We start from the raw sequence: 16,496 nt of genomic DNA on the forward strand, positions 1-16,496 counted from the left end.
TCATACCAATTTAACAAAATGTGAACCACAACAGGCCAAGTCTGAGTAATGGAAACATAACCAGAAAGACAAAGAGGAATAGAAGAACAAACTTCTGTTTGTACTACTTGCATCTAAAGTATCTTGCAAAGTCCTCAACCTTGAGAAATTTTAAAGAATTAATAAGAACAGTTAAAGGTGGATTAGAATAGGCTCTCTTTACGTCTTTTTACAGGAAAAAGACAGTCTGAACATACTTACACAAAGTGGGAGGAAATTAGCAAATGTAGTGGCACAGTGAGCAGCATTAGGAGAGTCAAAGTCTTCTGTACAGAACTCAGGTACTGGGGTGAGATGTGGTCCACTGCCTTTCTCCCAGATATAAAGCGCAATCTTTCAAAATACACAAAAAAGTATAATTAATGCTGAAATATATTCATTCTATTAAAATTCAATGCAAATGGATTTCAGTATAATAAGTTAGAAAAAAGATGGGAGAACTACACTAAGATATATTATCTCATGGTGTAAGAGAGTTTTGAAGTTTTAAACCAGAGCTTATGTGAATAATTATATGTGTGCAGGTGTACAGTAGTATACTACTGATAAACTACTAGCTCTCCTCCCAATAAAACCACAGATATATCATGTCAAGCGCCAGGAACCTCTCCTTTCAATCACCCTAGATTTATTCATTGTGCCTCCATTCCTATCCCAAGCAAAAAAAGGTCTCTTTAAGAAGAATAAGGGCTATAGCTCAGTGTTAGAGCACATGCTTTGCATGCAGATGGCCTCAGGTTTAATACCTGACATCTCCAGGAAGAACTAGGAAAGATTTCCAGCATCTACTGATGTTTTTAATTATGTTTTATAGATATCTATAGGCTGATTTTATTGCATTTTATATGTTGTAAGCTGCCTTGTTATATTTTATGAGATATATTTATTTATTTTCAAATAAATTTTGATAAATAACACTGGAGAGGTGCTGCTATTCAGTGCAGACTGTACTGTGCTAGGAGCCTTCCTATGTGTCTAATAAGGGCTAACAGGCACTTGGAGAGGGCTTGCTAGAGACAGAGTGATGTATCCAACACTCTATTAGTAAAGTTCTATTTGCGCAATGAGGCTTTGCCTGTCTCCATTCTCCCCTGACAACTCTCAAACTCTGTTCCAGAGAGGACCCTAACAGTTCTCTTCTCAGAGAAGAGTACAAATTTTGGTTAGAGATGGAGGGATGGTTAGTAGGGATGGGCAATATCTTGCTTCATGGCTTTTCCCACATTGTGATTTTTGCATAACACATACACAATGATTCATGATATATTGCCAGGTCAGAAATTAAGAAACCGGTTATCACAATATGGACTTCAAACCTGGTTGGGACGATATAGCACCCAACCCTAATGGCTAGTGCTGGGGCAGGAGCAAATTCAATTTTGAACTGGACCCTCATTTACAGGTGACCAGCTCAGCTCAAAGCAGAGCGAGGCTTTTCAAATTGGGGGAGTTTCTAATTCAAACTGCAAATTCACCTGCATCACTAATCTTTTCACAGATCCCTACATCTAACCAATGTATCTGCCATCTCATGAGACATCACATATGTTCAGTGACTATTGTTTATTCCCAGCTTGAGAAGAGGAAAACACAAACTGAAAATAAGTTTAGTTAAGACTGACAAGAACAGATGTCTGGGAAGGTTGGCAAATGTTCACAGCTGTGCAGACACGCATTCTTCCCTGCAGCTACTTCTAACATTTGAACAATAATAAGTCCGTGAATTTGTGGGAAATCAATCAAATAGAAAAAGACATTTGTAAGAGACACATTTTAAAACTATGTGTATTTTGACTACTGCATTAGTGTGCTTTCGTGATACTACTTCACAATGTGGCAATGTAACAGAGAACTTCATAAGATAAATAGGTGTGCAATCTTCTTTTGCACCAGCAAAAATTTTAAGGACTGAGCTGACTGCTTTGTAATTTTTATATCAAGTGCTTTTGTCCCACAGACGTCCTAAGACCTAGATAATTTCCAGTCTTTAACAGTAACGAGCAAAGAACTCATGACGCTCATGGCTTGTTAAAAGTTAGAAAGCAATGGGAATAGGACATCTTATGATTCATACTGGGTAGGGGGGGAAGGAACCCTGGAAAGATTAATTGTAAAAAAAATCCACAATAGGCTCAGCATGTATCCTTAAAAGGAAGAATTAATACACCCAAAAGAAGAGCTGTAAAAGAATATAGTAAAAATGAATTATATTCCATCTGGAAAGGCACAGCAGCATACTGAATGTGGTTGAAAGGAACAGGAATGAAATAATGACCCAAGGCATCAGATGCTTTTGAGTGCACAGGAGCAGATCACAACTCCCTTCACTTTCAATAATGCCTAGTGTTACTATAAATTGTCACAGGAAAAGGAAAAAGAATGCTAACCTTTAAATATATATCACATTACTATTAAATGTAGCTTGCAATTCTACAAGCGTAGATTCCCAGCTGCCACTAGAAATGCCCTTGTCCCCAATCTGAACATTATTAAATCAAGTGAAGAAGGAAGACCTACACATATATGTGTTGCTCCATTTTCAGACATATATTCCTGGCTAATAGGACAGATAAGCCCCTCCTGCAATCTGAGGCTACTAGAGATGAAATTTTCACTTCTTAACATCCAGCACATCTGTGCTAACTGTGGTTAGGCAGAACTCGTGTCCTGTGTTTTGAGGGCGAGAGATAAAAATGTCCCATATTTAATCTTTTCTTTTCTTTCTTTTTAATCAGGACATCTTGCAGTGAACAGCTATCAAATAAGAACTTCTGCTTTAACAACTGTGATACCCATGTTATTGAACGAGTCTTTCTTGTCCTTTCTGTTTTGGTGCACGACTGGATTTGAATCAGTGTAGTGAAGGCAAGTCCTGGACGGGTTAAAAATAAAACCTGAAGAATTGAAACCATTTCCCAGGTGCATCCCCAGCACTCAGGTGAATGTAGAAGTCTTTTTGTCCTGTCCATGCATGCACCAGAGCTCCTGAAAAGGTCTGAATTAGTTTGCTAGCCTACGAAGAGTGCTATTGCAACTCATTATACCTTTTGCTAATAAATGAAAGATGTAATGTGCTATTTTTAAAAGGGTTGTACTGTATGATACCACACTGTATTGTTGATATGATGATATGGGGTCACCTTTGAAAAGCTCATGAATAAGGCATTGCACCAAAATGGGCTACTGACTGGCATCTTGCAGAGGAGAGAACATGTGGAATATACAGTATTTATGAACCTTTCCCCTGCTACCAGCAATTATTTTTCAGACAACTGTGGAAGACGGTTTCTGCAATATTGCATGAGTTAGTGGGAAAGTTTGGCATACATGACATGATTAGATTCTCTTCTGGACATTAGCAAAATGGATTTCAGCTGGAATACAGATGGCAGACTGCATCAACTTCGTTGGGTGACAACTAACACAGCTGGATTCATCTCAATAAGTATTCTACTTTTGTTGCGGACTGGGATATTCCCAAGGTTTATAATGCTTCTGTACATGTTTGTGCACATGTATCTTACCATGTATGTCACAGAGATTTCAAGGAGAGCAGAATACAAGCTAGGATACAAAGAACCATACAACTAGTCTAGTTCCCTGTGTCCATGGTTGCTTTGGAGTTGTTTTTGCCAGCCAGGCATAAGCAGCATGGTAAACTGCCTTGGAAACTGCATGGAGTTTCAAAAATGGTGTGTGATATGGAGGAAATAGCTGTTTAAAAACAAAGAAGTAAAAAGTCACTGTGTTTGCACAAGCTCCTTGCAAGAGTAGCTTTTTGAATCCTGTCCCCTATTATCTGCATAGGCTAAAATAATACTATGTGGAGCCTGAAAGAAAATGTTGCAACATGGAGTGCTCATATTCAGAGTTCCAGCTAGGCAACCATGCCCATTTTCAGTATACTCCGTTCCATCCATTACCACCCCCACCCCATTTTTCTTCTCCCAACAATCAATATGCATTATGTGGGTGCTAAAACATGCTCAGCTGTCGGTGAGCTGTTCTGGGGATGCTGCTATTTTTTACCTCTTTAAATCCCCATCACCCCAAAATATTTTGGATTCTCCCTGAGCCTGCCATGTATGAGTAGTGGTGTTTTGGATACATAAGGATTGGCACTCAGAGAATAAGTTCATTACTAGTGTATCATATTGGTCTTCACTATTCCATATAATGAACAAAGGAAGGAAATAAACACTTGCATCATTCCCCTCCTCCTATCATATGGACCCAAGAGAGGTAACAGCAAAAGCAAAATTTTCAGAGTAACAGAATGGTCTTACCTCGTATTTTAAATCTATTGTAAAATCTGACTTCAAAGGTTCATTCTTCAGCCTCTTTGCAAGCCTGTGCAGTAAAATAAATAATAAAAATAAAATGAGTTGTTTTTATACATCACACACACACACACACACACACAAACACACATCATATACAAATCGGATACATACAAACTAGATGCTTTCAGCGATCATGCCATTACCTAGAAGCATGAATACATAATATCCTAAAAGACAATGCACAATGTACATGTACTGTACACTTCAATGCCAATTCACTCTTCTCCACTTTTCATTTTCCTTGCTTCATGTATTTCCTTCCTCCTTTTACTGCCTTTATACGTACCACCCTATCCCAGCTCCCAGATATAGAGAGCTAGCAGAGGCAACTGCAGTGCTCTTTCAAGAATATTTCTGCACTGGGAAGAGGTTCTGCCACATGCTTACATGTCTAGAGGCAATTGCCATGTGAACCGAAAAAATAAATTCTGAATACCTAAGACAGAGGTGGCTTTAAATTTTCACCTAGACCTGTGGACTTTGTTGGCACAACCAAGAATGATGGTCAGTAGAAGGAATAAAGAAATAGTAAGTTTTAAAAAATATTTAAAATTGGCAGGTGTCGGGGGGGCATAAAAAACTGCTGGGGGTTGGATATGGCCTGTGGATCAGCCACTCCAGCCAAGGACATACTCCTATGTTCTATTTTTTAAATGGAAGCATATGCTTAGGTAATAGAAAGGCTCATTATTCAGTATTTTCACATTGTCAATTTCTCCACAACTAAACATGAAGATTAGTCTTTGAGATTTTAAAAATAGTTCCATAAGAAATATTTTTGCTTCTAGTTTCAAAAGGAGTAGATTTTTAGTCTGTTGCAGCAAAAAGAGCATAAGTCTTGTGGCAACTTGCTTCCAGACGTACAAAGAAGATCCACAGTTCAGCCAATTATTTCTTGCTTTCTTATGTTCCCCATCTGTAGCATTTAAATATTCTCCACTTTTGCCCAGGTATTTTACTAAGAAACCCTAATTTTGCCCATGTGCTAATAAAACAAAGTTAAATGCAAATACCTATTTCCCAACATGTACATTTATGAAGAAGTAATTGCTTATTAATGTGCTTTATAATACCCTTGTGAGATAGTGCATGCAGTAAAGGGAATAGAGTGTTTACAGTTACTTAACATTGGATAAAAGCTCATTTGTGATCAAAGAGTCTAATCTCAATTTATATACATGTAAACACAGCGGCATTTAATGTTTAACATAAATATTTTACTTCTCCAGAGCATTTTACAAACACCAACCATTTAGTAAACAAATTTAGAAAGATCACAAAACTGAATTCTTACTTCTTGACAAGTGGAATACTAAGTGCCCAGCCAGCAGCAAAATCTGGAAATTTAAAAATTGTAGGGTTTTCTGCAAATGCATAATGGTGAATAATTGTAGATTCATCATCATGTAATGCTTTTCCTAAAAAATATTCCTGTGGGAGAAAATAATAGAATCATATAACTGTAGAGTTGGAAGGGACCCCAAAGGTCTAGTCCAAACACCTGCAATGCAGAAATCTCAATAAAAGTATCAATGACAGATGGTCATCCAATCTCTGCTTAAAAACCTGAAACAAAGGAAAGCCCCCCACCTTCTGAGTCTGTTCCACTGTCGAACAGCTCTCACCATCAGAAAGTTCTTCCTGATGTTTAATTGGAATCTCCTTTCTTGTAGCTTATATCTGTTGGTTCAGGTCAGGAAAAAACAAGCTTGTTCCATCTTCCATGTGACAGACTTTTAGATATTTGAAGATAGCTATCATACCTCCTCTTGATCTCCTCTTTTCCAGGCTGTACATACCCTCAAACATTCCTCATAAGGCTTAGTTTCCAGACTCTTGATCACCCTGATTGCCCTCCTCTGCACACGTTCCAGCTTGTCAACAGCCTTCTTAAATTGTGGTGCCCAGAACTGGACACAGTATTCCAGGCATGGTCTGACCAAGGTAGAATAGAGCGGTACTATTACTTCCCTTGACTACTGTAGATGCTGCCTACAATAGCAATAACTTTTTTTACTGCTTCATCACACTATTGATTCATATTACGTTTGTGGTCTACCAAGACCCGCTAAATCATTTTTGCAAGCCGGCTGTCCCGGCTGTCCCCTATCTTATATTTGTGCAGCTGATTATTCCTGCCTCAATGTAGAACCTTACATTTGTCCCTAATGATATTCATTTTTTTAGAGACACTGTTGAGTATCTAGTGCATACTTTTTATAAAGCTGTGTGGTCAAACGTAAGGCCAGATAAACTTTTCATTTCCTTCAAAAATCCCCAATATGGAATGCTGCACGCCCTTTTTGATGATACATCACTGACAGTTTTGTCTATCAGTGTTTTGCAGCTTCCACGTGAATTGATAAATATATACCAGCAGATAGTAGTTTGATAGGCAAACTACTCCTCATATAACTAGAGGTCTTTCACTCATTGTTGATATATGTCATTTGCTGTTTTATATTTGTAGGTGGAACAGATTCAGGTAGGTAGCTGTGTTGGTCTGACGCAGTTGCAACATACACACACAAGCATATGCCTGACAGTACTATTTACCTTAGTGAATCAATAAAAGGTTAGTCTATATGCAAACTTTCCTCCCCATGCCACTCAAACAGTGGTAAAAAGTTTTATTCATTGGCCCAGGAAGTGATAGGTCATTAGCCAATAAATCACAAGTCTTCATCTATGCATGGCATTAGAACAGATACTGAATCTTAATCGTACACTAAAATTTCTATTCACCAACTTGTCAACTAAGCAACATGAGTAAGTGTACACTAATCTGCTGCTTGTTTATATAATTAACAGTTGTTAGCTGCAATTAATAGAAGAACCTTTCCATGACCAAATGCGGTAATTACTTTATCTTAGCCACACACTGGAAACCATTTAGAAGCAATACCACAATATTTTGTGAATGTAAGAAGAGTGGTAAAGTGTAGTAGAGGGAGCAAATTTTTTGCCACCGATTTCAAGCTTCATTCATGTCTAGAGGCTTGATGATGTATTTAAATCATTCTATACATTTAGATTAGGCAACCTTACCTTTGTAGAAGCTGGACTGATTCTTCAGCAAGGCTTGTTCAATACTGCTTAAAAGTTTTGGTCTTTATAATGCTTTCTACCAATTTTCCCCAAATTGATTTAGGCTACTAGTATGCAATTTTCTAGATGGCCACTTACTGTGAATACCTCTATTTAAAATAAACTGGTTGCTAATACCACTGCTATTCAAACACAGTACATGGGTAGTTTTGTTCTTAGACATCTCTAAGGTTTGATCTTGAGCATAGTGATAAGTAGAGGAATAAGATTCTTAGGATGTCAGTACCAAAATGTGTAATGCAATGTAGTCTCTTTGACCTACGTTCATCAATTACCTTCAGTTCCCACTGCTGTATAACTTTTAGTCATTAAGTGCTCCTATCAGGAGTGGGAATTTCTTTATTCATTAAAGCTTTCTTTATTCTTAGAGCATTATATAAAAGCAAATTAACCAACATCTCTATTTCTAAGCTAGTAATCTAAATTTCCCATTTTTACCTCAAAATGCAAGTAGTCAATGAATTTAACTTCACCTTAGACTTGTCATATCCTTCAAGTATTTTCAGTAGTTTTACAAGATGTATTCTTGTATCTTCTTCACAGAAGAAAAACCATGAAGAATTTCTGCTGTATGTAACAGAAAAACTGACAAAAGAAGATTAGATTATTGAGATTATTGAGAAGACTGGGAAAGACTTAACAGTGTGATCCTAGACACATCTACTCCAAAGTAGTTTAATGAGACTTACTCCCAGGTAAGTATGCTAATAATATATGCCTTGTATCTTACATGCAAAAATAAAAAACATTTAAAGAGTCATGCGAATTGATTTTCATCAGCAATGTAGTGATGGCTACCTTAGGCAACAAAAAGCAGTGCCCTGCTCAGACATAACAGGAAACCGGACAGGTGTGCAGCCTCCCTTACCTGTCAAAACTCAACATAACCAGCAATCATCTCATCAGTTGTTACAGCAAGCGCCTTTGAAGTCTTTTACAGGTGTAGCTGTGCCTTCAAAGGGACAAGGCTATGCTTGCTGTCAGCACCAATCACCTGACTGGCCCTGACAGTGAGCCCCTGTGGCTGCACTGCAGAGATCCCAGGGATGAACAACTTACTGCAACCAATCCCACTGGGGTTCGCTGTCAGGCAGCCTATCATGCAAAGAAACAACTGTGAGCTCACTCAATTCTTCCTTTGTAACCACATCCTTATTTGGGAGGGGGAGAATGGTTTTGCAGGTCAAATTGGGACCTGTGCTGGGACAAGTTAAGCCCATGAGCTAGAGATTCCTCACTACTGCATTACATGAACAGCAAACCTCGAGCTTGCACACTTGCCCCTTTCACACACCAGAGGAAAGGAATGTTGGTTTTCTGTTTTTAAATCACTCGTCAAATCTGTCTTTTGCCCCTTCCCTTGGTTTCTTCCTTCAATTTTTCATATGATGCCCTCCCAATTACTATTCTGATTATTTTTAATGTGCAATTGTAAAGAGCTTTGGGTAGCTGATATGAGCTGGAAAAAACAGGAAGCAACATTATAAATAAAGGGGAAAGGCGTATCCTAGGTGCGCCACAGATGACCACTAGGAGAGCCAGTGTGGTGTAGTGGTTAAGAGCAATGGACTTGTAATCTGGGGAACCGGGTTCGTGTCTCTGCTCCTCCACATGCAGCTGCTGGGTGACCTTGGCCTAGTCACACTTCTCTGAAGTCTCTCAGCCCCACTCACCTCACAGAGCGTTTGTTGTGGGGGAGGAAGGGAAAGGAGAATGTTAGCCACTTTAAGACTCCTTCGGGTAGTGATAAAGTGGGATATCAAATCCAAACTCTTCTTCTAACCCCTTTATACTGGCTCCAAGAGCCCTACGTTTTTCCACATCCGCTCACAGTAAATATCTGCAAAACATCACACACTTCCAATACCCACTTCTTCCACAAAGCTTCTTGAACCTTTATTGCCTTGCCTTTATCTCACCATTGGTTATAAATCAAAGTCCTCTTCCAAAGAAAAGGCCTTCAGTTGAGTATTGCAGATATGATGCGCACAGTAACATGGATGTGTGGGGAGAGCAATCCCAAAAGGGAAGGAGCAGTAGAAGGAATGTGTGCAGGCAGGAGAGAACAAAAAAATGGAAATCTTTAGCACAAAACAAATATTGGTGGTGGGTGAGCTACTCCTTTCTGCCACATTTTCACTGCAAATGGTTTTGGTTCTACCAGACAAAAACCATTTGAACTGGCCTGAACTGCTGCCTCACAAATGATACCCCTGTATCACACTTACTCGTGCATTAATGGTAGAATGGTCCATGCACCTTCATGCTTGTCCATCTGATGAATAAGCAGAACTGTGGGCATCTCCTTTAAGAAAAGGGTAAACATTTTTATAACATTCATGTTAATAAAACATTAGCACTGTACATTGTTTTAAACATTTTGGTTTCAGCTTTCCCTGCAAAACGTGTTCACTATAATTTCCCATTTCCGCTGTACTCTTTTAAACAAAACAATTCTCTACTGCTCTGTGTTTTAATATTTATTTTTACTTTAATTATGTTTATAACTGGCTTACTTTTTTATTTTATCTGCTCTTATCTGATTTTTATAGGGTTTAATTGTGATATTCTAATATTGCTTGCTATAAAAATATTTGTTAAATGGGAGAAAACACTGACCAATACATGAGCCAGTTTAGAAGTGACAAACTCAGCTTAATCTACCATTCTTTATTAAACAGAAAACAAGGTTGGGCCAGGCACTCTCCTCACATTTCCCCATGCAGTGCCTTGGATACTGGTTAATTTGAATCAGTATTTCCTATTATACCCAAACTGGCATATTTTAGCATAAATCAAGGTTTAGTAACCAGGACACCTTGAGTTTAAGCCACAATTCAGATGTAATAGGAACTATGGTAAGCTAAGCAGTATACAAGTGCTGAAGCTGGCATGCAAGGGGCGAGACAAAAATGTGGTTCCAATGGTTCATTGACTTGAACTTGCTACTTCTGAATTAGCCTGCCATAGAATACTAAGGAACAAACACAGGGCAAATTTATGTCGGCTCCTTGGACTTTTATAATAAATCTCGATATATCTGAATTTAATATATTCAGCACTGAAGAAGAAGAAATAAGTATCAGATACCTTGTGCTGTTTTGGTTGTTTTTTTGACTACTCTGGGATTCTATTTGAATGACAATAAATCAAGTATGCATAATTCTTTCAACAACTGGGCATTTATTGCAATTATTTTACTTCCTTGGCAGTCCTACCATAAACACTTTTGTCTCTCTCTTAAAATGCCAGCTATTTCTATCACCAAATGTAGGCTTTCTACTAGGATGAATGAAGGGGGTAAATCTATTTATAGCTGAGGAAGCTCGCAAGTTAGGTTCCATGTCAAACATTTCCCTTCAAGTAGAAGAAGAGGGGCTTCTTATCTCAGCAGCCTTTTAAGAAAGGAAAAATGGAGAGCTGCCTGAGCAACCTTCAACAAATGCTTTGATTTTCTTTGAGAATAGCTGGCTGGATTTTGGTCTTTAAAAAAACCATTTCAAGTATGCTTGCAAGCTTCATTTACACACTCGGGCCTCAAAATGTTTCCTTTCAATTTTGCCATTATAACTGCTAAGAATATATATTCTGCAACTTTATCTGTTGTTTTAGCACATTAATATTACCCCTCTTCACCATACTTCGTTATTCTGTAATAAACCCATTAATTTTACCTACACTTCTTCCTAAAAATTACATACGGTTTCCCAATACTCACTGGATTAAACAAGCATCAAACTTACATAGCTTCAGTTAGAAGAACTGCTTCATGTGCCTTTAGATAACGGCCCTTTTGAAAATTTTATTCCTACCCATGGACTGCACTCTGCCAGGCAGCAATCAAGTAGACCAGGCAGCAATCAAGCAGTTACCTTTCTTGCCCATCTAATTCTATATCAGGGCCAGGATTAGAAAGGCTATACAAGTTACCCACTGAGAATAAGATTTTTTTGAAGGGCTTCTCAAAGTGCCGACCCTCATGCTGCAAAGGCAAGCACCACTCTGAAGAATTGGGGTGGGGAAAGCAATTCTCATCTATTTTAGGCTACAATGGCAATGGCAATAATAACCATGAATGCTCAGTGAGTATCTTTTGATCATTGTGGATTCTTAAGAGTGCATATTCTCATATTTATTGTGGGACTAGATCCAAACTTAAGTCATGCTTGGAGAAGAGCCATTAAAATCTATACAATTTGCAGTGGGTCTCTTTTAAACATGGCCAAGTTTGGATCCAACCCAAAATAAATAAGGTAACACAAACAATGATGATCTGAATCAAACCCATGTATCTGGGATAATTTTACAATTATCACTCTAGTAGTTTTACTTTAAAATTATTTATAGGTAACCCTTTAATTGGCAATGAACATTATAACTTGCACAGTACTCTTATTTTCTGATATTATCATTTAATATCACAAGTTTATTTTTTAAAAATTTGCATGCTTTTATCACCATTTAAAGACCACAATTATACTAATGTTGCATTATTTATTCATGACCAGTACTAAGCAAGATAATAGCACCCTTGCAATTTTCACATGAATGGAACAATCTGTTGTCATAATTTAAAATTCTGAAGTTTATTAGATATTTCATATCAGGTTTTACAAGTGAAGTGCAGCTTTATAATATGAAAATCTTCCATGTGTTCAAAATACAAGGTTGTCAACTGCATGCTATTTTTGTAGAGACAGAATTCCATTAGAACATAATTCTAGTAATGGACTTTATATTCAAAACAGCATAAATAGAAACGCATTTAGTCCTACCGCTATACTCAAAATTTAAATGAACAGCATAATTGCAGGCATGCTGCCAAATTGTCTGTACAGCCTGCAGCAAACAGCAAGTAATAAGTGGAATTTATAGCAACCTAATCATTTTATACTCTCGGTCACTGGCTTTAATCCAATGATAGTCTTAGCATCCCAAAGGAGCCCAAGAGAATTAGCCCAAGCTCCAAAAAGCAAAATGAGTTTCATAAGCCTTAAGCAACTAATTCACATGGATCTCTTAGGTAATTTAACAATTTTATTATCTTGATGACTTAGATGTTTTCCACACAGAAAAATCAAAAAGCAAAAGCTTTGAAGTCACAAATATTAAGGAAATTAAAGTCCATTTACAAATTTCACATAAATGCCTATTTTCTTCCCATTTCCATTTATCCCTAAATAAAAAAGTCTCCTATGTATTTTGTCATCTGAAAACATATTCAAGCAATTTTTTGAAATACCAAGTAGAACAACTTTCTAAGCCACAGTATTTGGATATGCATGATAAACCACCATTTTGAAAGAAGAGTAAGCTAGAGTTACTACAGTCCTAAAGCTATGAGTAGCTTCCATAGCACACCGAATATTGAATGTCACTATAACTACAATGGTCCCGCTGAAAGGGCAGTGGGGCAAATCCATCCTGATACATTATTATATTCTAATATAATACACTATACTTATCATTTAGGATTGTGTTGTGTCAATGTAGAGGCTCCATTATGGCCAATATATCTTTGAGGTACTACACAGATGGAACATCTTACATTCCAGAACTCCTCCTATACTCATCAGTTGGTAATTCTGAACCATATGGCAGGTGTTTGTTTTTTTGAAAAAACAATTCCACTACACAGCTTCTGACAATGGTCGCTATGATTTGCAATTCAGCAGCAAGCCCCATCCTATATAAAAATGCATTATCATGATGCCACAGATCATGACAGTGCAGACAACGGCCATGTTTGAATGATTTTTCATAACTTCATAAACCATGCTTTATGAAGCTGTTGATGAATGCTGTGGCCGTAGGCTCTTTCTTCTCTTCCGTCCATCCCTTGTTTCTTGCCAGCATGGAGATCTTGGTTACCACTGAACAATTGTTTATTAATCTCTTTCCATAAGGCACCCCAAAGTGATTTACAATATATATAAAAGTTACATATATAAAAAGTTAAAATGCAATAACAACTATAAAACATTTTTAAAAAGCAGAACATACATAACATCCATTCAAATCCAAGCCCAATACAAACTGGGATAAAAAATTTAAAAGGATTGTTGATAGGGAGACACCTTTAGCAGATGCTGAAAAGACAATAGAGAAGGCCCCAGTCTGATTTGTAATGGGAGGGAGTTCCAAAAGGGAAGTGCTGCCACACAAAAAGCCCAATTCTGAAATCGTGAAGAATGGACCTCCTGATAGGATGGTCCCATCACTGAGTCCAAGCACTGGTCCAAGGCTTGCATGGTCTCTCCCAATTCAGATATTACAGAGAACTAGAGCTACTGATGACACCTTGGCCCAAATTGCCTAATAACCGCTCCCATGTAGATGTTAACGTTGCATCAGGGAGAGGATGGTGCTCTGGAGCACCACACAGCACAACTGTCAGGGATGCAAGATATAATCACCCCATTCTATTCTCTGCAACTGATGCTGAAGACAGGACCAAAAATACTGGAAAACAGTGCCTCCAATATCATCAGGGTGACCAAAAGCAATTCAGCCCCATAACCAGGCCAGAACCGCAACTGCAGTGGGCCAAGAGAACTGGTTTTGTCCAAGATTATTTGCAACTATTACACCGCAATCATCTTAATCACCCAGAAGGGGGAATTTATGACAGGTGGTAGTTGTCACAAAACAATGGTTCCATGGTGGATGTTTTCAGGAGTGGTTGATTCACCTCCTCTTTGTAAGTGGCCAGAACCAGGATGCATACTGATTACATCCTGGACCCATTCAGTTATACGCACTCAGCAAGCTTTAATTAGCCAAGAGGAACAGGTGTTGATGGAACACATGGTTGGCTGCATGATTTATTTATAAAAGTATACGGTATGTATATTGCAGTTTCATGAACTATATCAAAGAGTCTACAACAATTAGGGTTGCCATATTTCAAGAAGTAAAAATCCAGGCACAAAAGCAACCCTAACAACAATCAAAGTATAATAAGAACAGCACAAAAATTAAATTGTTGCTAGCACTTTGTCCACTGCATAAACAGATTGTGGAGGTGAAGGTTGCTGTAAATGGGGCCCTGGAAGGCACAATCCTTTGGAATCTTGTACAAGCAATTTATTTAAGTGTGCTTTATTCATTTCATGTGAATAAAAGATGTTTTCTTTTATTAAAGTGGTTCGTTTCAGAATAATGCGTCACATTTTTCTTCTCCACTAAACTATACTGTGTATGCCAATTAACATCTCCAAATGCTAGTAGGAAGCAGAATGTCTTATTAACACTACTTCACATCAAAATAAATGCGTACATGCAGCAGTAAAAAATGAATGTAGAAAAATTAACAATCCACTAGCAAGACAGATGGAAACTACATATCCTGTAATTATGTTTTGGCAAGCATAACAAACCAGCATTGGAAAGCTCATTAGGACAGGTAATAAAATCTAATTCAAACAGAACATTCACCTATAACACCAGTTACAGTATGACTCTGTAATTTGACTGCCCTCTGAACAATTTTTAATGGTTGCTATCAGTTATTTCCTTTTTCTTTGCTTGCTTCATTTATATCCTGCCCTTCCTCTAAGGGAGGGATAAGGAAACTTTTGGACTGCCTGCACTGGATCTTTACAAGGATCAGTCTCATGGGCCAAATTTGACAGAAAGGTGGGGTAACTCACCTGTGAATCAAATGCTATTATGACATCACATTTATCAAAGTCCTCTATGAAGGGCTTCCAACGTGACTGCCAGATGCTTGGCTTTGAGATACTGAGTTGCGCATGTCATTATTATTTTGGCATTGTATATATTATTTAAATTGTCATGTAATAGGTGTTGAAATGCTGTCCATTTTTGTTAATTAGTTTTTGTAAACCACATACAGAGTTGTTTAGTTTGTGTTTTATCTCACTGCATTCCTTGGGCATGGTATTGAACTTAGCAAAGGAGATTCTTGAGAACCTGCAATGGCTTCAAAGCCCCTTTGCTGTTTGCAAAGGGCTTTAAGCAAGCCCCCCCCCCCACTCCTGTATGAACCTCCAGAGTCTCACATGACAGCAGCGGGGTCATGTAAATGTCCTTTGCAAAAGTACTTTGTAAGTATGAAATCTGCTGTCCTTTTGGTGTCTGTTGATGTGTTATTTGATATTGATTTAAACCCAACTTGGGACCTGATTGGTTGAATGGAGCTATATAAAGGCAATATATAAACTATTTAAATGTTTTCATTAAAAGAAACACAATGCCAAATTTATGTTGAGCATCTCAAGTGAATGCCATTCAGCCCTAGTGAATGCTAGCCAACCAATGCCAGAAACTCTATATCCCTGCATATCTGCAATGATGCTACAATACGAGGAACACAGAGTTTGTGCTGAATCCTGAAGAGGAAAAAAATTAAGAAACAAAGGTCTCTTATACAGTTAACTGGGCTGAGCCCACATAGAACTAAATGCACATTTTTAGCAGCTGAAAGGATTAAAAGATCGTACAACCCAAGTTTTCCCAAGTACGGCTAAGGAAAAAATGGATACTGCATGGAATAGTGTCAGGTTGCCAGGCAAGGCTTATCGTCCCCCTCTCTGTAGATAACAGCATGAAGCAAAAGTAGTCATTTGCAGCAAGAGAGAGGTTTATTGAACACAGCACAAACATTCAGCATCCATTCTCACCGTGTAGGTGCTCCCAATTGAGTTCCTCCCACTTCCCTCTAGTTACTTCCATCTCCTCGCCACATGATCCCTCACCACTGAGCCTTCTGAGAGGCTACCATATCCAGACGTCTGGCTCTAGGGCTCATGGGCTGAACACTTTCTAGTGAGGGAGATTCAACCAGCTCTCTCTCTTCCCGTTCCTCTCCCCTTGGTTGCTCTTCTCCCAGCTCAGCCCAACTGTCCGTTTCCAAACTGTGTCCTTCCACAAACCATTGCTCTAGGTCGATACTATCCTCCTGCTCCAGAGGAGCTTCAGGATCAGGCCCTTGTGCAGAGGGAGAGCGGGGCTCCCACCATTCTTCCTCAGAGCAATACCCTT

The 16,496-nt window shown here is 38.3% G+C and overlaps 1 protein-coding gene across 4 annotated transcripts in view; it reads right to left on the minus strand.

Moving 5' to 3' along the window:
* B3GLCT (beta 3-glucosyltransferase) overlaps positions 1-16,496 on the minus strand; it is a 70,806-nt gene that overhangs the window by 28,290 nt on the left and 26,020 nt on the right. For all 4 annotated transcript variants that reach the window (XM_083498922.1, XM_083498921.1, XM_083498919.1 and 1 more), the window contains 5 exons: positions 9,719-9,795; positions 7,964-8,075; positions 5,677-5,813; positions 4,326-4,389; positions 241-372 (listed from right to left, as the gene is read on the minus strand). In XM_083498922.1, the coding sequence (XP_083355048.1) occupies positions 241-372; positions 4,326-4,389; positions 5,677-5,813; positions 7,964-8,075; positions 9,719-9,792 (519 nt within the window). In that variant the 5' untranslated portion in view covers positions 9,793-9,795. The remainder of the gene's footprint in view (positions 1-240; positions 373-4,325; positions 4,390-5,676; positions 5,814-7,963; positions 8,076-9,718; positions 9,796-16,496) is intronic.

Source organism: Podarcis liolepis (assembly GCF_965112155.1).
Source record: "Podarcis liolepis genome assembly, chromosome: 4".
NCBI classification, from domain to species: domain Eukaryota; kingdom Metazoa; phylum Chordata; class Lepidosauria; order Squamata; family Lacertidae; genus Podarcis; species Podarcis liolepis.